The sequence below is a fragment of the Theropithecus gelada genome, chromosome 7b, assembly GCF_003255815.1.
Source record: "Theropithecus gelada isolate Dixy chromosome 7b, Tgel_1.0, whole genome shotgun sequence".
Taxonomy (NCBI): Eukaryota; Metazoa; Chordata; class Mammalia; order Primates; family Cercopithecidae; genus Theropithecus; species Theropithecus gelada.
In genome coordinates, this window is record NC_037675.1 from 9,450,528 (window position 1) to 9,471,497 (window position 20,970).

Genomic DNA, 20,970 nt, shown 5'->3' on the forward strand with positions numbered 1-20,970 from the left:
CCACACTGCAGTCAAGCCAGCTGGGTGCAAACAGCAGCTCTTCCTCTACTTGGCGGCCCTCCTGGGGAAGGTCCCTCTGCCCCTGTAACTTCATTTCCTCATTCGTAACAAAGAAACATGGAACAGATCATATTGCTTGTTGTAAGGATTGAACTAAATCAGGTAAAGGGGCTACTAGATTTCCGTCAACAATGTCCATTTCCTTTGCCCCATATACGTTTTCAACTTGAGTAAAGAGTGTGTGTGTGTGTGTGTGTGTGTGTAAAAATTGAAAGAAGAAAGCATTCCAGCTTTTCTGGGGAGTTGAAGGCAATTTCAATAAAAATACATGTTTCTGGCCAGGTACGGTGGCTCATACCTGTAATCCCAGCACTTCGGGAAGCTAAGGCAAGTGGATCACTGGAGGTCAGGAGTTTGAGACCAGCCTGGCCGACATGGTGAAACCCCCGTCGTGGCAGGCGCTTGTAGTCCCAGCTACTCAGGAGGCTGAGGCAGGAGAATCGCTTGAACCTAGGAGGCAGAGGTGGTAGTGAGCCGAGATTGCACCACTGCCCTCCAGCCAGGGTGACAGAGTGTGACTCTGTTTGAAAACAAAAAACAACAACAACAAAAAATTTCCGTTTTAGCTGTGGCTGCCAGGAAGCCCAGAGCCCACCAGGAGGTTCCTCACAGAGGCGTGTCGTCCCTCCTGTTGGCAGGAGTGCTTTGTCCTCCTTCCGTGGCTTGAAATTGTAGGAGCCACCCCAGAGACACGGTTACTGCCATCACAGGGTTCAAAGGACCTCAACCTCTGCTTGGAAAGCATGCAGAGTCTTACAAAACCTTCTGTGACTTCCTGATTTTCAGACTTTTCGGGAGGCTGACCGCCTCCAGGAAGACTGATTTGCTGTGTTGCTGGTGGGGACAGTCACCCCTAGGTCCAAGCCTCAGTGTGATGACTGAAAGAAGACTGCACGGATTGGGCGCTTTGCTCAGTGCATGCTGAGCCCCAAGGGTTAGGCCGTGGCTTGGCAGATCTTCCCCAGGCGACCTAGAATGTCACTGGGCATGAGCTGGGTTTGTCCAGGCTTGTCTAGCTGGAGTCAGGGCTAGCGGGTGAGGAGGTGTTTCTCTCTCTTGCCAGGTAAAAGCCAGGGCTTCAAATGCTTGTGGTGATGGAGAAAGAGCAGGAAGACACCAGGGCCCCACCTTCCTTGGGGGGAAGTGGCCTGGCACACAGGGCTCCCACCGCAGAGAGGAGCTTTGTGATGGGCTGGGCGAGTCCTGAGGAACTCCTCTGGGATCTAGGGATGCGCTTTCCCAGAACCGTGCCTCTGCCCGTGCCTGTTCCTCCTTTCCCACCTTTCTTCCTCAATCACCCTTCTTTCATTTCACAAAAGGAAGTTATCTCTTGTCCCTCCTGAAACTCATTATGGTGCATTGCTCAGGGTGTAAAAACATCTGGGGCACCAAATGGATGTGTTAAGGTTGAGCAGCATGAGGGAAAAGTGGATGGCAAAGCATATGGTTGTTAAACAGGGCAGTGCCTTTTGGAATTCAATTGACAAGCACATGGCAAGGTTCCATATCTTTGTGTGTCCATCTGCTCACCTGCCTGTCCATCCACACATGCATCCACCCATCTACCCACCCATGCGTTCACCCATCCACCTGCCCACGCACCCACTCATCAGCCTACCCACCATTCATTCATTCATCCACCCATCCACCTATCCACCCGTCCATCCATCCATCCATCCATCCATCCATCCATCCATCTACTCATTCATCCTACCTCCCTCCCTCCCTATTATTAACTTAAGTCATAATTCAGAAGTGAGATAGTTGTCACTAAATAACATTTTTAGTTGTCAACTAAATAACATTTTAATTTTAATTTAAAAGCAATCAAACTTTTAATGGAAATTGAATTCTGAATTGGCCAATCAATTTGCCAAGAAGTACTGGCTTTGCGAATGAGGTCACATGGTGGGCATTTTCTATAAGTTGAACAACTTAAGCCTTTAGCCCTAAATATATTTGAAGCATGAAAATAATGTCCCAAATTATGTACTTGGTAACAGTTACACTTGTGATACCATTTGAGAGCTAGACATAAAACCATGTGAAAGGTACATGGTGGTTCACATTTGTTTTAGGAGGACACATGAACCAAAAGTGCGGATCAGTGACCGTGTCTTCCCTTCAGAAGCCAGCACAGAGCTGGGCGTGGGACTTAGCTGGACTTCCTCTCTGCCTTTTGGGATGAGGTATGGCTGATGCCTTGATGTGGAGGAGGAAGCAGCAGCATCGAGCCCATGCCCATAGTTGGCCTGAGGCCCACTCAGCACCTAGGGCCAACCCAGGGCAGTAAGAGGAGGCAGGAATTCCAGGAATGAGCCGGCTGGCCCTGGGCTGGTTCCGACAGGCTCCCTGCCCTGGCAGAGGCTCCAAATCTGAGGTTCCTTCCAGAGGACGCCAGGCCAGGTGCAGCGATGGGGTTGGGAGTTTAAGGTAGGGACAGGAAGGGGGTGACCCTGTAACCTGAAACACTTCAGTTGTCTCATTTCAAATACCCGTGCATGGAAATAAACTAATGACATTATTGCACAGAAAATGCTATGTGACCATCCACCATAGAGAGTTAGTGACTTGGAAAGATGCTTACGACATAAAGTGGAAAAAGGCAGGACGACCCATTATATAAAATAAACTATGTGTGTTTATAGAAAAGAGACCGGGAGGGTGGACCACCGTGTGAATTGTGCTTATTTCTAGATGTTCACTGTAGGTGATTTTTAGAAACAGCCTTACTGAATTATAATTGATGTACAAATAAACTACACATAAACTATACAGTTTTGTAGATTGTGACATATGTCTATACCCATGAAACTTTCATCACAATCATCGTAGTGACATCTATCACCCATGAAAGCTTCCTTATGCCCCTTGTTAATATGAATAACAGTTTTATCAAGACATAATTCACATACCATACAATCCACGCATTGAAAGAGTACAGTCGGCCAGGCGCTCATGTCTGTAATCCCAGCACTTTGGGAGGCCGAGGTGGGCACATCGCTTGAGGTCAGGAGTTTGAGACCAGCCTGACCAACATGGCAAAACCCCATCTCTACTAGAAATACAAAATTAGCCATGCGTGATGCATGTACCTGTAATCCCAGCTACTCAGGAGACTGAGGCTGGATAAGCGCTTGAACCCGGGAGGCAGAGGTTGCAGTGAACTGAGATTGAGCCATTGCATTCCAGCCTGGGCAACAGAGCAAGACTCCATCTCAAAAAAAAAAAAAAAAAAAAAAAGGAATGCAAATTCTTTGGCTTCAGCTTTGGATAGTCTGATTCATTACATCTGGGGCTGGGCCCAGGGATATGCATTTTAACCAGCAGTCCAGATCATTCTAAAGCAGGAGACCCAGGCCCTTTGGAAAACACTGGTCTAAGGGGGAAATCCCAGGTCTGCTGTCAGAGATGTGGGTTTGTGCCTGGCTCTGGCTGGGCCAATTGCTGAGCTCCATGAGCCCTGTGATCACCCGCCAATGGGGAGACTTGATCCGATCCCCCTTCAGGACGTCACGTGCTGGGTAGGAGACTCCTGTGGCTTTCCCAGTGAGTGCCCCCCTCTATCGAGCTCTGAGGCCCGAGAGAACTAATTCCAAGAAGTCAAAATATTGAAAAACTTTCTTAGACGCAGATGAGTCTGAAACCACGTGGAATCCTCCAAATCACAGGAAGTGCTCACACCTGGCAGGCCTGCTGTTGGGAACCGTGAGGACATTAATCAAGTTCAGCCTCCATGTTGTCATTCCCTTCCTGCCAAGCAGGACGAAAGGGTGTATATTTTCTTACAATAACTGTATGGGGTAGGTGTCATCCCATTTTATAAATAAACTGTAGTGCAGAGAGGTTAAGCCTGTTGCCTCAGGACACACAGGCGTGGGGGCCCAGCATGTGAACTTCATCTGTTTGCAGACCTAGCAGGTTGACTCTTCAGCCTGCCTTCCCTGAGCGACTCTCATCCCAGTGGGAGAGGGTGAGAGCCCCTGGGCTCCCTGGTCCTAGACAGGGTCCCAGCAGCCTGGCCCACTTTCAGCTAAAAGCCCCTGGTTGGGGTGGGGCTCAGCTGCCTTTGGCTGGGACTGAGCTGTCCTGCAAGCCTCTGGGCAGTCCAGCTGGAGGCCCCCAGCAGGGGCAAGCATTCTGAGACCACTGGAACAATATCCACCCTCCAGACTCGGCCCTGCTGGCGGCACAGTGGTGTCCCCCCAGGCTCCTGGGATAGCCCTGGCCATCCCTGACTCCCAGGACCCAGCTCTGGAATGAAAGTGTGGGTGAGGAGGCCTTCAGCCCACTTTCAGGGCAGCAGGCAAAGGAGGGCTCAGCACTGCGCTGCCTGGAGTGAGCTGGGGAGATCCAGGTATCTCTGTGTAAGGGGCAGGCCTGTGGGTAAGGGAGCAGACGGGAAGGTGGGGAGAGGTTTGACCTGGCTGTCAGGGAGGGCTTCCTAGAGGAAGTGACAGTTAACCTGAGCTAAGCTAAGGGAGGTGGAGGTGGCTGCTCTGAGGCAGATTGCATCTGTGTGTGTGTGGCTGTGCGCTGCCCAGGAAGATGGAGAAGACTGAGTCTGCCCACCGGAGAGCTCTCTTCAGACTCTTCATGAATCCAGGGCCACTGTCATGGCAGCTGTCCCACGACTCCCCTGACATGCTTCCAGATGAGTGTGCTGGGCCCCAGACCAAGCACTTCGCTCATCTCTTCAGCATCATGATGAATGTGCGCGCCACCTGCAGACTCTGCAGTCCCTTCTGAAAGAGGAAATGGAGACAGAGGTTTAATAGCTTGGCCACTCGGCTATGAGCGGCAGGCCTGGAGTCTGTGTCCATCCTGGTGCCTCTGAGTGGCCCCCTCAACCCCTGTCCACAGCCCTCCCCGACAGAGGGGACCCCAGCATGGCCCTCTCCCAGGCTCCTCAGGGCAGGCAGCTCTGCTTCACTGGCCCAGCAGCCCTCTCCTTTGGACCACAGAGAAGAACCGAGGTTGTCCAGGCAACCGCCACCTCAAACTCTGAAGCTGGGGGTGGGGTGAGAAGTCCAGGGACAGCTTAAAGGGAAGCGGTGACCCGGGAGGAAGGGAGAGAAAAGCAGGCTGGCTTCCAGCTGGTCCATTCCAAGGAGCCACGTTATGACCCCCTCCCCACAACTCTCCCACTGAGGCCTCCGGGGTCCTTATCCCCGGCGGGGTCCGGATTCTGTTCCCCAGGAAGAAGGAAAGTTTCCCAAAGGCATGGGGAGAGAGGGGTAGCCTACACATCTGTGGGGCTAGGGCTGTGTAGAGCAGGCCATTACCATATGAAAGGAGGAGGCTTGAGCGGTGGTGGGAGGGGCCAAAGCTGTCACTTGGATACCAAAGGCAGCTGGGGATGGTGGAGGGAGCAGGGGCGGGGAGGCAGCGACGGAGGGCCCCAAACTGGGGGGGAGGGAGTAGGCTGCTGGGGCCACATCCTCCCCATTTAGGGCACGCACCACTTCCTCCCACTTGCGACTCCTCTCTGGCCCGGGGGGACACTCACAGAGGTGGCAGGACGGTGCTGGAACTGGACTGCTCCAGGACCCTCTGGGTGACCTGCCACTGTGCCCCTGAAGAAATAGAGTCAAATTTTAAGGACAAAGGAGTCGCCTAAGACTCCAAAGAACAGGAACTGTGGTGGGAACGGGGAGGTGGGGGGCTTGGGGAGGCACTTCTTGCTGTGTAGAGGCTGGATGAGGGGGCTGTCACTCCCAGGCAGGGAAGGGAGTTCAGGGAGTTCCAGGTCTGAGGTGTAACAATCTGCAGCTCAGCTCGCCTGCCCTCTGCTTCTGTGGCTGCTTCCAAGGAAATCGCAAGGCTTGCACGCTGCATGCCTCCTCTCCTCCCAAGCTCCTCCCTGGCCTTTGCTTTTTGGGGCCTCCTAATGTCCTCCCCACACTTCCGATTTAGATCTCTGTCTTGCAGCATCAGCAACTCCCACTTCTTTTCCGGCAGGCCGTGGCTGCCTCCAGCATCTCCTGCTAGTTCACAGGCGGCCACCCCTAGGCCTCGGGCTTTCCCTGGGGACGAGGAACCTTCAAACAGAAAATAGCCACTTTGGTAGGAGCCACTTGGCGGCCAGGTCTGTGCTGCGGCAGAGGCTTCCGTCCCTATTGAGTGGCTGTCTAGTGTTCTTGGGGCCCTCTGCGCTTTGTGTCTCTGCTGTTCTGGAAGAGAAGAATGGAACCTTCTCGCTCTTCTTGCCTCCCAGACAGCCTGTCCCTGGCTCAGAACCAATTGCGGTGGAAAGCGGAGGGAGGCAGGCCATGGGAACCACTCCTCTTGCCCTGCTGAGGGTGTCTGGGTGGATGAGGGCCACCACGGACCCAGGCCGGGATGGCTGCTGTGGGGGAGGAGACCGCCGGGGCAGCAGTGACAGCCAAGAGTAGCGAGCGAGAGAGAAAAGACCAGTGTTTACTGGCTTGCGGGGAGGCAGCTATCACCAGGGCTACAAGACTCTGTGAAGAAACACGTGCACTTCCAAGTTTGTGGTAAAATGAAAGACACTTGGCAGCTGGGCAGGACTTTTGTGTTTTTTTCTTTTTTTTTTTGAGGAGTCTCACTGTCGCCAGGCTGGAGTGCAGTGGCGCCATCTTGGCTCACTGCAACCTCCACCTCCCGGGTTCAAGCGATTCTCCTGCCTCAGCCTCCCAAGTAGCTGGGACTACAGGTGCATGCCACCCTGCCCAGCTAATTTTTTTTTTTTTTGAGACAGAGTCTTACTCTGTTGGCCAGGCTGGAGTGCAATGGCACGATCTCGGCTCACTGCAAACTCTGCCTTCCAGGCTCAAGCAATTCTGCCTCAGCCTCCCGAGTAGCTGGGATTACAGGTATGTGCCACCACGCCTGGCTAATTTTTGTATTTTTAGTAGAGATGGGGTTTCACCATGTTGACCAGGCTGGTCTTGAACCCCTGAGCTCAAGTGATCTATCCGCCTTGGCCTCCCAAAGTGAGGCGAGCCACCGCGCCTGGCCAGGACTTTCTTTCTGGTGACTGGGTCAGGGAGGGCCAGGGAGCTGGGAAGTGGCAGAGCGGGGACTCCAGGCAGCTTTGCCCAGGTTCTCTGCATTACTGTGAGTGGCACAGTTCTCCAAGGCCCAGCTGGATTTAAGGGCCTTCCTATAGGTCTAGAAAGCGCAGACTCGAGCGCAGACTCGAAGAGTAGGAAGCCAGTAATCTAAAAAAGGCAGGCACAGGCTGTGCTGGTGGAGCCAGTGACAGCTAGAGCCCTGTGTGTCTCCAGGGCAGACCCGGCATTCCGGGGTCAGACCCGGTGATTTCACCCGGGAGCTACAAGTAGACACGATCTTTCTTCTTGAATTAGTTTCTGGCAGTTGCTCTAGTTTGGGGGTGGGATGGGGTGGAGAATGTTAGTGAAGTAAGAGAAACGAACATTAAGGGAAGTCGCAGGCTCCATAGCAAAGTTCCTGTTCACTGTACTGATTTATCTGGAAATACAAAGTTTGGGCTCTTGGCATAAACTCTGACTTTAGGGCTGATCCGTCGCTCTCTGGGTTTGGGTTCCGCTCCGAGAGAGAGAGAGAGAGAGAGAGAGAGAGAGAGAGAGAGAGAGACAACGCCGTCCCCAGCAGCAGCTGCTCGGTGCAGAATCTGGCTCCTGAAACTATGGAAATTAACCTTCGCATTGGGAGAAGCCTCTCCTCAAGAGCTCTGCGGGTGAATGGGGAGTATCCCTTCTACAGGAACCAGGAACAGGAATAAATCACAGCACCAACCAAGACTTCACAGGCAATTTATTATTTTTTTTTTTGAAAGGGCTGAGGGGGACTTTACAAGGGTCTGAAGCTGGTAACTAGAAAGAAAGCTAAATAAAATACAAAGCCAGTATGTTGTGGCAAAATTCCAGAAAACACACTGAAAAAAATCTTTACAGTTTAAAACTGCTTCACTTTATACATAATTACAAATTAATATACAGCATCTGGGTTTTAACCCGTCTGTTTTATTTAATATGATTTAGCACAGAAATGTCCATAGAACATCTGGAAACGAGCAATGAGAGCAGAGGTATCCGGTGTATCCCAACCACCCTCCTGCGGATCCCTGCGCCTCCCCTGCGCACCTCACGCAGGCAGCAGCACACAGGTGACCACAGGCTAAGCCTGAACCGCAGGCAAACTCACCAGGCACGCCCCATGGCCAGGGCTCGGGGACTGCCCATGCCCTCAGGTGGTGAAGAAAGGCAGGGGAAAAGCTCAGGCCAGGGAAGGTGGGGGTGAGTGCTTCCTGCAGAAGCCCCCCTGGAGCGCAGCACAGGCGGTCCCACCTGCTTGTAGGGCAGGTCACCTACTTCGGTGGCAGGGGACAGTCAGTGGGGGGTCGCCCGCCTTTAACCCTTAGTGAGATAGAGAATTCATGGCCTATCAATCTTTTGACAATTAAATTAGATGAGTACTTGGAAAGATGCCTTTATTTTCCCTTCCTTCCCACTGCCCCCCTTTTATGGCAGCATTGAAACACTTTTCATTTTAAAGCCTGGCCAGCAGGTAGTAGATTCCAAGGCTCTGGTTAACTAGGAATGCTTTGCTACATTGAAAGGCAAGTTCAAAACCAAGCCCAAACTCCCTGCCCTCTTCTTTGTCTCTGAGGATGGACGAGAGCGACGGGGCTGGCTGGGACATATCCGTAGGTGGCTGCACACCTAGTTGGTCCTGTTGAAGGAAGGCAAGGCACACAGATCTCCAGCAGCCGCCGCCCCCATTTCATCCACAGGGTTATTTCTAGGCTCCCACATTCCAAGGACATCCAAACGCAGAGGGTGCACATCGTTCTGAAGTGTCTGGGGTCACCTCACAGCCACCCTCTTTGTGACCACTGAAGCCCAGTCACCAGGACTGTCTTTCTAAACCCCCTCCCAGGGCCTGGCTGTCCTCTGGGCACAGTTGGGGCACCCATCATTAGAGTAAACCCCAACTCCAATGCAAATACCAAAATCCCTGGGAAGAAAGACCTGGCTACAGAAAAAGAGCCCTAGAGACAAAAATGATGAACTAGAAAGCACTTCTGTGGACAGCAACTTCTGGATCAAGTTCTGGCCTCTAAGGTTATAGTCCCACCCTCTACTAAGGCAGGGTCTATCTAGTTCAACCCTTGCACACACTAACACCTCCCTTCCCACATCAAGAAACAACGCCAAGGGTCTCCAAACTTTGTGCTCATGACTAATACTGAGGCCTCAGGAAGGTAACAAATATGGGAGAAAATGAGCAAAGGGGTGACTCTGAATAGAGTATTACCCTGAGACACAGAAGGGGAAAAAGGTAAGATTCGTACCTTTCCAAAAAAACCTTGGTAAGGATTCTTTCCCCCAGATAGCTCTCACGGGGGTAGAGGGAGTACTGGCAAAGGCTGAAAGTGGCAGTTTGCACGTTTTTAACCCTCTCCATTTTCTAAAAAGAAAACAGTCAATACATTTGATTGTCTTGAAAATGAAGCCAACCTGACAGCATTTAAAGTGCACATGTCACCCAACTGGAATGACGACTGAGATGACTGGAATTGAGAGAAGATGCAGTCTCCTTCCAGAAAGCTCACTCGATTCTGAAAATCTGGGGGCTCTGGATAGGAACTCCATCTTTCCCCCAAAACTTAAGCACAATTTCAGGCACCTGAGTTCTTCAGCTTGATGGAGAACATGGCATCCTGGTGTGGAAACAGTATGGGGAATTCAGTCTGAGTCACCCCAGAAAACAACCCCTTCTCATGTGAGAGAAACCAAGACAGGCCATTAGATCCAGCAACTAGAACACTGTCAAGGCCATGTGCAAAAGCACAGGCAGCCACCATCCCAGGTAAACCCCCAGGACAGGAACAAATCCCCTTGAGGACAACTCCAAGGGGGAAGAGAGATGACGAAGGTATGTAAGCACAGGTCTTGGTAAGTGGTTCCCTTTCGGCACTGCAGACTGTATTCCTGGATGAAGTTGGGTGGCTTGGGGGAATTCTGGGCACTACCTTCTGATTTTAAACTTGTCCAACCAGAACCTGCCGAAATCGTTTTGAGTGAGGGAGGTCTGGGCAGATGTGAAATCTCCATTTTTAAAAAAGACCACCAAAACAACCAAAGCAGGTGAAACATCACAGCTAGGGGGGCAAGAGACACTCTAACATTGATGTCAACCTCTGTGGCAACATGCTCTAACTTCAGCATCCATGGTGTTTTTGTGAAGAGCACGTACGCGAGTAAATCCAATCAGCACCAACCTCTTATCGTTCCAAACCCAGACAACAGGGGCACCCAGCCTACATTTACAAAGAGAAGAATGCAGGTTCAGTACTGCCCTCCTGCGAATCCCAGTAGGGGAACTTGGAGCTAGTGACCAGAACAGATAGCCAAGCCCCGGGGTAGATCTCAGGAAAGTCACGATGATTCAGCTGTAACTTGGAGTTGTATGGACTGGTGGAAGAAAGCAACTTAACTTTTTGTTTAGGGTCTTTGCAAGGGTACATGATATTTTCAATAGAAAAATCAGCAGGTTTTGGCCTTAAAGTCTGTTTCTGAAGGCTGGGTATTCTCCATGACAGAAAAAAGCAAAGGTAGCTCAGAGGTGGTGAGTTTCTTCATTCTCAAACAAGGGAGAAGATATCCTTTGATTAAAGAATGAGGCGGGGTGGGGGACGGAAGGACATGGACCCCTCCCTTTAAAATTTCATCTGGGCCTTCAAGGCACTTCAAAAGACACAAAGTGAGTGGTGCTGGCTGCCACTTCACTCAATATTGACTGGATAGTTTAGACTGTTGGGCTAGTCCTGGCTCACCCTTAAAAAAGAAAAACACAAACACACACACACACACACACACACACACAATAAATAAAACAAATCTAGGCTACAAATTTTAAACCAGACCTCTTTCAAATAAACTGAAAGATAAATATCTCCATCTGCAAGGCCAGCTTGCAATTCATCAATAAGCACCAAGTTACAGATTTTTCTTTTTTTAAGTGTGCTCAAAGCCCCTTGCTTCTGAGGGGCAAAAAAGCAAGAACTGAAGGCCACGTCGGAAGCACAAAATTTTCCAGGGCCTCCCTTCTGGTGTACGGGGCCTCAGAGGGCAACATTACCATGAACTGTCCTGCACACACCAGCTGGGGAAAGCCTCAAGTGAACACAGATGAAAACACGGCGGGAAAAGCAGAAGCAAAGCCGAGCAGCAGGCAGCATCTGTGCCCTGTTTCAGGGGCAGAGCACAATTCAACAACACACCTTCAGATACATTTTTGAAGAAATCCAATTTTGCCAAGGCCTCCTAACACAAGAAGGGCGCTTTCACAACCACGCCCTCTGGGCCAGCTCCTCTCCAGACCCGCACTGGCAGGAACCGCCACACACGGCTTCACCCTTCGCCTGAACCCACCTCTCAGCCAGCTCTCCTAGCTTCAGAACACAGCTTCTGCCTGGCCCCTGGTGGTGGTGTGCCCATAGGGCATGCCCTCACCCGCAAGGGCCAGGCAGCTGCTGTCTGGGAGAGGCACGACAGGGGCTCAGGAACACAGCCAGGAGGCCGTAGCCACTTCTGAGTGGTCAGTAACAACCAAAAAGTGTCACCCTGCAGGGATACTGGTGAGTGGGCCTCTTCACTTTATCCGTGCCCAAAACATGTGGGTAAACATCCCGGAAAACCAGGGTATTCCTTCTGGATCTGATGACAAAATGAGATACTATGGGTTGTTTTGTTGCTTTAGTGCCTGAAACACCGAGATCGAGGTGGTGCAGATCACGTCTTTTATACACATCAAGCCTTCTCTCACTGGTTTCACAAATGTTTGTCATCCCTAAAATGAAATGAGAAATACATGCAAAACATGGGTGATACGTGCACGGGATGGGTTTAGAGGGAAACCAGTCTCTGAGGATTACTGGGTGAAGTGCTGATATGCAGGAGCTCTGGGTCCATCCAGGCACTGCCCCTGTGCTGAGCTAAGGTGACCAGACATCTGGTACAGACTGGTACATTCCCCATGTATATATGCAGACAGGTCCCCATGTATGGACACAGATCAAGTCCAAAACATCTTCTGTTTGGTTTCGTGTTCCCCCAAATAAAAGGCAGTCAGAGGTTCAGACCTTACTTGGATACACTCTTTCAGCCTTTAGGAATTCCTGACATGTCCAAAACCATCACCTGTACTTACGAGGCCACTACTTTCAGTGTAATCCTGAGTAGGGCCAGCCCAACCTGAGAGTCCTGGGCAGTCACAAATCATGGCCGAAGCAGAGTCTGGGCCTCCTTCCCCACCCTGATACTCAAGATCATCTGTTCCTTCTTGTCCAGGACCTGGGGCCGCCCAGGAGGACTGGACGCTGAGGAGCAGTGGGTGTCCAGTGTAAGAGACTTGTGCACGTGGGGACAGCAGGAGAGGTGGGCTGGCCAGGATCAGGAGGCAGCTGCCTCAGCAGAGAGGAGGAGGGTCAGCAGAAGATCTCTTCACCCTCTGCTGATACTTCCGATGTGGGACCATCTGAAAATGTGAAAACCAAGAATGAAAAAAATTCAGAAAAACTGTTCCTTTCATTGAACTTCCTCCCCAAACCAAAGTCTTCTGTAATGCAAATAGGTGACGGGGGCTTATGGGCAATTGACTCTCTGCACACTGGGGTTTCTGAACAAATTTGGTTAATAAGGTTCTTGGTGATATCCTTCACTGTCTAATGCTCCCTTTAACTTTTAATAAGCACTAGAATTTATGAAGAGGCCTGGAAAATGTACATTTTTCTTTAACCTGCCCCACAGAAAGGAGAGATCAATCCTAAAGAGAAGGATTCAGGGGGAAAAGTGGCACATGAACGGGAAGGCATTTAGTAGAATTCAACCGCGGGCTCTGTGGCCGCTGGCACATTAGTTAGCCTCCGTGAGCTTCAGTTTCCTCACTTCCTTTGGGGTTAGCAGTGCCAACTTCATACAGCCATTTGAGAGTTAAATCACCAAATGCTAGCTGTTAGCAATGAGTTCTCTAGGCCCAGAAAGGCAAGGAGGACTTGAATTACTTCACTGAGAGGTGAGCTGCAGTTCCTCAATTGGATAATGCCTTGAAAATGAAACCTGTGCTTTCTGCTTTTGCACATGTGCCACACACAGTGGGTTCTTAATGTTTGTTGCATGAGCGCTCTTAGTAAGTGGAGCTGGTGAGAAGGATAGCGGTTTGGCTTCTGAGCATCTGAACTGTACCCTTTTCAACCCTGCCCCATGCCACTAAACTCTACCCTCTCTCAGAATGCACAGACACCATGGCCACAGGGAGAGCAGGTGTGCGTGACTCACCACCGGGCTGAGAGCGGCTGGTTTTGTTCTTCTTTTTTTTCTCCTTCTTTTCCTTTGGCTTAGCTAACCCAAACAGGCGGGTAGAGGCAGAGGTGGACACAGGGGCCTGGCTCTGCCCTTCTGGTCCTTTGTTTGTCTGGCTGGTTGAACTCAGTATGTGAAAAGGCCCCTTATCTTTGTGTGTCCGAGAGATGCTGTTCCTTTTTGGGGACACTGAAAGGTCTGAGTCCAATGACCCTGATTTGGCTATCGAAGGTGCAGATGGCGAGGGGGGCTCCTCAGGACTGGGGAAGAACGATGGGATCCTCATCAGCTTGCTGTGTGGATGGGAAACCTGTACATATTCAAGAGAAGGGTTTCACTTGGAGGCTGTCAGCGTCCCTGATGCCTACTCAATAAATCCTGGCTGAATTCAACTGGGTGTGCTGGCTGGGTACTTACCCACCTCTGTAAACTCTACAGAGCTCACTTCTATGGATTGCATAGAGCTCAAGGGTTTCATTAGCTGCCCTCCCCCAAGTAGTATCTATAAACATGTTAAAAATACCGCCTTCAATACTGTTAATACTTTTACTACATACGCAAACACCGGCGTCATAAAAAACCGATAGTACCTTTGATGGGGTGATTTAGAAAAGAATTCTCATTTCCTGAAGAAAGAAGGAGAGCTGCTTAAGACTGCTCTGCACAGGGATGCAGGGAAGTATTTTAGGGCAAAGAGATTACAGACACCTGTTCAGGTTAGAGGGTAAGTGGAAAAGCCGAGCTTACACCAAGAATCCTACTCAAAGGTTAAACCAGAGATAAAGAGGATCATCTAATCTGGGTTCTCTTAGCTGCCTGGGAACCCTCCTTTGTCAAAGCACTGATGATTGTATTGGGATGGGGTGGAATCCCTCCTTATGTCATAAAAAGCAACACAAAGCATTTGCTGCTCCCCCCTGCCCAATATATTTGGCAACATCTGCCGAAAGCTACAACTGCCCCCTACTCTGGAAGATGTCAGTATAATTTTCTTTCATGGTCCAAGGTCAATCAGTCAAACAAACAGCAACATGATATGCATTTCAAAACACAGGCAGATCTGTGTACACCCAGGCTCTCCATCTGCCACAAGCATCCATATTTTGGAATAACCAAGCAATATCACTGAAATAAGCTCAGGAGTGAGTGTGCTGAATTACCAAAAGCTTTCCAATATAAGCAGCAGCTATAGAGAAAGAAAAGTTTCATCAGCAGTAGAGAGGCAAATCAGGAACTATGCAGAGTGCAGCTGTCTCAACATCCCCAAGCAAGAATATCATCTGTTCACAAGAGGAGTGGCCGCCTCCCCTAGTTGCTGGGATGGGCGTTTCCCTCTGTAACTGCCTCCCACCCATCCTGCCACATGGGTTCTTCCAGCAACTCTGGCCTGACAGCCATTTCCTGCTGTCTCAGGACCACAGGCACCACATGTTCTGGGGGATCTTTTATTCTTGCTGTGCTTCCCCATTAAGCTACAAGTTCCTTCAGGTCAGGGCCATGCCTGACTTCTAATGTGACACAGAGCAGTGGGGTTGCTCCTAAAATCCTGGATGGCTGATGGCCATTTTCTCAGATACATGGAGGCTCCTCTAGCTGTTGCCAACTCTAAGTATCCATTACTGCCTGGCCAAAATGCCCCAGCACTTCCATTCTCTTCTTCAGTCTCCTAGAGATGCAAAAAGCAGAAAAAGACTTTCTCCCTCTGCCTCTCTTTCAGGGTAAAACAAAGATTCTTTTTGTTTTTTTTTGAGACAGAGTTGCTCAGGCTGGAGTGCAGTGGCGAGATCTCGGCTCACTGCAATCCCCACCTCCCAGGTTCAAGCCGATTCTCATGCCTCAGACTCCCAAGTAGCTGCGATTATAGGTGTCTGCCACCACACCCGGCTAATTTTTGTATTTTTAGTAGAGATGCGGTTTTGCCATGTTGACCAGGCTGGTCTCAAACTCCTGACCTCAACAGATCCGCCTGCCTTGGCCTCCCAAGGTGCTGGGATTACAGGCGTGAGCCACTGTGTCCAGCTACAAAGATTCTTAAAAACATTTTTTTTTTTTTTTTTTTTTTAAGTAGAGACAGTCTCCCTCTGTTGCTCAGGCTGGTCAAGCTACCCTCTCACCTCAGCCTCCTAAAGTGCTGGGATCACAGGCATGAGCCACTGCATCTTGCCAAAAACAGGCTCTATATTTCTGCTCACTTTCTTACTATGCTTAGTACACAGGGGTTCTTAATATCATCGTTAGGTTGCTCTCGGCAGGGAGTGCCATTACCTGACACAGGTCCCGTTCTGTCTGCCTCTGGCTGAGCCGCTCTGCCTCCCGGCGCAGCTGCTCCTGTTCCCTCTCGAGCTGTTTCTGGGCAGCACGCAGTCGCTCCAGGTCACACTGGTATGTGCCCTTCTTCTGCTGGAGCTCCTCCCGCTCCTTTTCCAGGTCCTGCTGCCCCTGCTGCACCTTCTCCTCGCGCTGGGCCAGGAGGGCCTCCCGTTCCCGCAGCTCCCTCTCACGAGCTTCCCACTCGCGCTCACGCCTGCGCTTCTCCTCGAGGTACTGGGCCTGCTGCTTCTGCAGGTTGGCCAGGTCCTGGCGCTGCTTCTCCAGGCTGCGTTGCTTCTCCTGCTCAATGAGGGAGCTCGGACGGGACAAGGTGCGAGTGAGCGCCCTCTCGCTCAGCACCAGTTTCTGGTCCTCAATGTAGCTGTCCTGCTGCAGCACCACACCCTGAGGAGGCACACGGAGGAGAGCCCTGCAACTCTGGCCAGGATGACAGCCAACTTCTGGATCCCTCCTGACCCCACAGCAGGGGGCACCAGGCACTATGATGGACTAGAACTCTCCCCTCATTGTGCAAGCCCATCTAATAAAAATGCTCCAGGATAATTGCAGGCATTTATCACACAAGAACCTCAAAGGTGCACGAACTCACAGGTTTTTGTCAAATCTGGTCACATGCTGTTTGCGGTCACTGGTATTACCTGGGGTACTGTGTGTGTGTGTGTGTGTGTTGGAAGTGGGAGAAAGGAATGAGATAGGGCAGATCTTCAAGAAAAGAAGTGAGCAGAATTTGAGGATGTTCCTGGGAAGTCCGAAACGGAAGCTGTATTAGGAAGGCTACTCTATTCAAATGTACAGAGATATGGGATATAGAAACTTTTATAATCATACTTAAGGCTTTCTAAAGTGAAATAATCTCCCAAGTGCATGTTAGCATGCTGTGTGATTTGTAGCATGGTTATCAAGCCATGCCTACAGCACACCAGCTCTTCACTAATTCTAGTCCTGGAAGGTCGATGATACTCTACCCACAGCATTCTGTAACTTTCTCACCACGAGAGCCAGTCTTCCCTAGACTGAGGGCCCCATTTACCCATAAACAGCCTACAAACCTCAAAGATCCAAGTCAACAACAGCCCCAAGCTGCTGTTCTTTAGACAAATAAACGCAGGGACGGAAGATGAAGGCACGCACCTGCAGAGTGCTGAGGAGCTCGTGGAGATGAACAATGCTCTGGACAACCTGCTGCCAAAGGAACAAAATGGAAACATTTGTTTCAGGGCTTTATGAATCTCAGAATCCATCACACTAATGTTTACCTGATAAGACGGCTTCTTTAAGATACAACTAAATGCTTGTATCTTTATGAAATATTTTCAAATTGAAAGCACCAAAGAAAGTAAGTGAGCACCAGCAGCCAAGAAAAACAAAAGAAGACCAAAGTGACCTATGTGTAGGAGGAGTATCAGCACAAGTTAAAATGTATTAGAAAGCTCCCAATACTTAAAATGACTAGAATAAAAACAGCACACATCAGTGCAACAGAACAGAAATTTCAGAAACTTCCCATAACAATTTAGCATGTAAGTAGCATTTCAAATCAATGGAAAGAAAAGAATATTCAATTAATTGTTCTGAGAAAATGGCTATATTTCTGAAAAAAATTGAGTTGAGACCTTAGCTCACATTAAAAAAAAAAAGGTTCAAATATCTGAAAATGTCAAAGGTGAAAAATAAACCATATTTATGTCCAGCCAGGGCAAGACAGCGAGATCCTATTTCAAAAGGAAAAAAAAAAAGAGCTGGAAGGAACTAGAAGGTTTTCTAATCTTAAAACAGGGAAGGCTTTGCAAACACAGAAGTAATGGAAGAAACCACATGATTTTTTCAAAAATTTCTATGTAAAAATGTAAAATTAAAATTAAAAGGCAAAGGACTAATAGAAATTCAAATGGAAAAATATTTGATTTAAAAAAGGCTCTCATAGAACATTATGACAAAAAAAATACCCTAGTAGAAAAATAGGCCAGGAACACAAACCAGCAATTTGCAGAAGAAATATAAATGGCCAATAGCATTTATATGTCATATTAAAAATGACTCAACCTTATTTGAAATCAAATAAATGCAAAATAAAATAAATGACGCAAACTTATCAAACGAACAAAAACTTAGTAAGAATAATACTCAATGTTGGTAAAAGATGAAAATGGGCACTTATATGTCTAATGGGTAGTGCCAAGCACTGCAAAACCTTCGTTCAATAGCATTTTGGCATATCTGGGAAATAATCAGAGAGCTGTGCAAAAAACAATGTATGTACAAAGATGTTCTTAGCTCACTGCTTTAAAAGCAAAACGTAGAAAAACAGTTAACTATCAGAAGGATTAAGAAAATTATGGTACACAATAATATGAAGCTGTTCAACAGCATGCTTTGTAAAAATATGCCTTGGGGAAATGCTTTTAATGCATATTAAGAGGAAAAAAAAGCAAGATATGAAGCTCTAGGAAGTATTGATACAAATTATGTAAAACTTTTTATACTATTCATACATATACAACTCGGATATGTTATGTAGAAGGCTGGAAATATAAACACCAAACATTTAACAGTAGCTATTTTCCAGTGGTGGGATGTTTATTATTAAGTAACTTATGTTACTTATCTACCATGAACATGTATTCCTCTTACAATACTTAAGTCATTTAAAAACAAAACACAAAAATCTTAATTACCAGGCTTAGCTCTTCTGAGAAAATTTTTTACCCCTTATTTTCTTTATTTTTATTTTTTGAGACGGAGACGGAGTTTCACTCTCGTCCAGGCAGGAGTGCAGTGGTGCAATCTCGGCCCACTGCAATCTCCGCCTCCCAGGTTCAAGTGATTCTCCTGCCTCAGCCTCCTGAGTAGCTGGGATTACAGGCGCCCATCACCACGCCTGGCTAATTTTTTGTATTTTTAGTGGAGACAGGGTTTCACCATGTTAGCCAGGCTAGTCTTGAACTCCTGACCTCAAGTGATCCACCTGCCTCGGTCTCCCAAAGTGTTAGGACTACAGGAGTGAGCCACCAAGACTGGCCCCCCTTATTTTATCCTTAATAAGCAGAGAGAAGTAACTGAAGAACCTGCCGACTCTAGCTAAGCATTTATAGTGTCTAATCCATACTGGAATGTCTGAAAAACAAATGGGTCTTCTACTATTTCTTACCCTGATTCTTCTAACTAAATATAGGGGGGAAATTTTGCCATAAAGCAAAATCAAGGCCAGGAGCAATGACTCATGCCTGTAACCCCAGCACTTTGGGAGGCTGAGGCGGGCAGATAAACTGAGGTCAGGAGTTCGAGACCAGCCTGGGCAACATGGTGAAACCCCGTCTCGACTAAAAATACAAAAAAATCAGCCTGGTGCGGTAGTGCGGGCCTGTAGTCCCAGCTACTCTGGAGGCCGAGGCAGGAGAATTGCTTGAACCTGGGAGGCGGAGGCTGCAGTGAGCTAATTTTCAAGCAGCAGATCCAGAGAGCAAGTAGCTTCCATAAGCTCAAGTTTGTCATTTAAAGATAAGCACACTGAAGGATTCCTTCAGGACTCCACTGTATTTAGACTTCTGTGGCAACAAATATAAAACAATATCCTTCTGTATTTTAGGTGGAAAATGGAAAGATTCCCCTTAAAATTTCAAAATAAAGTTCCTTGGAGACTTAATGTACGTTAAAAGCAAGCACAAGAAAAAGAAGAAACACAATCAAAATGCTTGAGAAGTATACTCTAAAAAGCAACTATCATGTATCTGCTTCTAGTCTGCTTACAAAGTCAAATACTCAGAATTAATTTTGGAGATGGCAGTAATCTGAAGATTATGTCACAACGAGTCGGGGGTCGGTGCACGCGGGATGGGCATCCTTCCAGAAGGACACCAAGGCTGCTTCACAGATAAGACACATATTAAGTCTAAAGCAATACTCAGAGAAGATATGGCTGGGCGTGGTGGCTCAGGCCTGTAATCCCAGCACTTTGGGAGGCCCAGGTGGGCAGACTGCCTGAGGTCAGGAGTTCAAGATCAGCCCAGCCAACATGACAAAACCTTGTCTCTACTAAAAATACAAAAAATTAGTCAGGTGTGGTGGTGTATGCCTGTAATCCCAGCTACTTGGGAGGCCGAGGCAGGGGAATCGCTTGAATCTGGGAGATGGAGGTTGCAGTGAGCCAAGATTGCACCATTGTACTCCAGCCTGGACAACAGAGCAAGATCCGTCTCCCCCGCCCCCCAAAAAGATGATGATGTAACTTGAGTACTTGAAGGAAAAGAAATTACTGTGTCAAATTACAAGTTAAATGCCCATGTTCCAGACCTGTGGCTCTTGGTATCAGGCTTGTGATAGAAAAGGCTGCTATGAATTCTACTCAGTGTGCTTAGACCAAAGGAAACCATCACGGGGGTTTTGCGGGCCCTACTTAGAGAAAGCTGATTAAAAGCAAGAAGTGCTGGGTAAGGTGGCTCATGTCTGTCATCCCAGCACCTTGGGAGGCTGAGGCAGGTGGATTGCTTGTGTCCAGGAGTTTGAGACCAGCCTGGGCAACACGGCAAAACCCTGTCTCTACAAAAAATACAAAAGTTAGCCGGGCATGGTGGCACGCATGCCTATAGTCCCAGCTACTCTGGAGGATTGCCTGAGCCTGGGAGGTAGAGGTTGCGGTGAGCTGGGTGATACAGGGAGAGTGAGACCCCATCTCAAAAAAAAAAAAAAAAAAAAAAAAAAGCAGCAAAAGGCTTCCTTAAGGACAGAGAATCAAAGGCCATCTTAGCAGGCAATTCTCTAAGTGGCAAAATTCCAAGACGGTGCCCCTAGGACCAAAAAAAGGGGAAAGGTCAAGGAAACTGACAACTGTATTGTTTACATGTACAGATGATAGCCAGCAGTTAGCCTCTTTGTAACAGCAAAAAGAAAAAAAAGGAACAAAGAATATTCCTAACTTGACAATGGTAACAAACACATATTTTCTTAAATAGCTCATAATGTCCTTACCTCACTGTTTCTTTTAAGCATAAATACCAGGTTAGCGTTTCCACCCTATGAAACAAAAACCATACATATAAAAAATGAAGATCTTGATGCAAAAATGACATACAGTGTGTTTCTGTTAGGCTATAGCTTTCCATTTTCTTTCTTTCCTACCACAGCCTCTCACTAAGGTACTGAAGGTTTAAGGTTGAACTATTTATCACTGACACCTTGTAAGAAGGTCAGGTCAGTTTGGAGCACCTGAAACAAACCTCCTAATGAAACTGGTCCTGCCAGGACCATGGTAGAGTTATGAATGTAAACA

The 20,970-nt window shown here is 48.5% G+C and overlaps 1 protein-coding gene across 4 annotated transcripts in view; it reads right to left on the reverse strand.

Moving 5' to 3' along the window:
- Window positions 1-7,807: 7,807 nt before the first annotated feature.
- The window catches only part of AKAP13 (A-kinase anchoring protein 13), a 356,454-nt gene continuing 343,291 nt past the window's right edge, over window positions 7,808-20,970 (reverse strand). For all 4 annotated transcript variants that reach the window (XM_025390973.1, XM_025390974.1, XM_025390972.1 and 1 more), the window contains 5 exons: window positions 20,670-20,714; window positions 16,836-16,886; window positions 15,639-16,088; window positions 13,350-13,683; window positions 7,808-12,549 (listed from right to left, as the gene is read on the reverse strand). In XM_025390973.1, coding sequence (XP_025246758.1) covers window positions 12,500-12,549; window positions 13,350-13,683; window positions 15,639-16,088; window positions 16,836-16,886; window positions 20,670-20,714 — 930 coding nt within the window. In that variant the 3' untranslated portion in view covers window positions 7,808-12,499. The remainder of the gene's footprint in view (window positions 12,550-13,349; window positions 13,684-15,638; window positions 16,089-16,835; window positions 16,887-20,669; window positions 20,715-20,970) is intronic.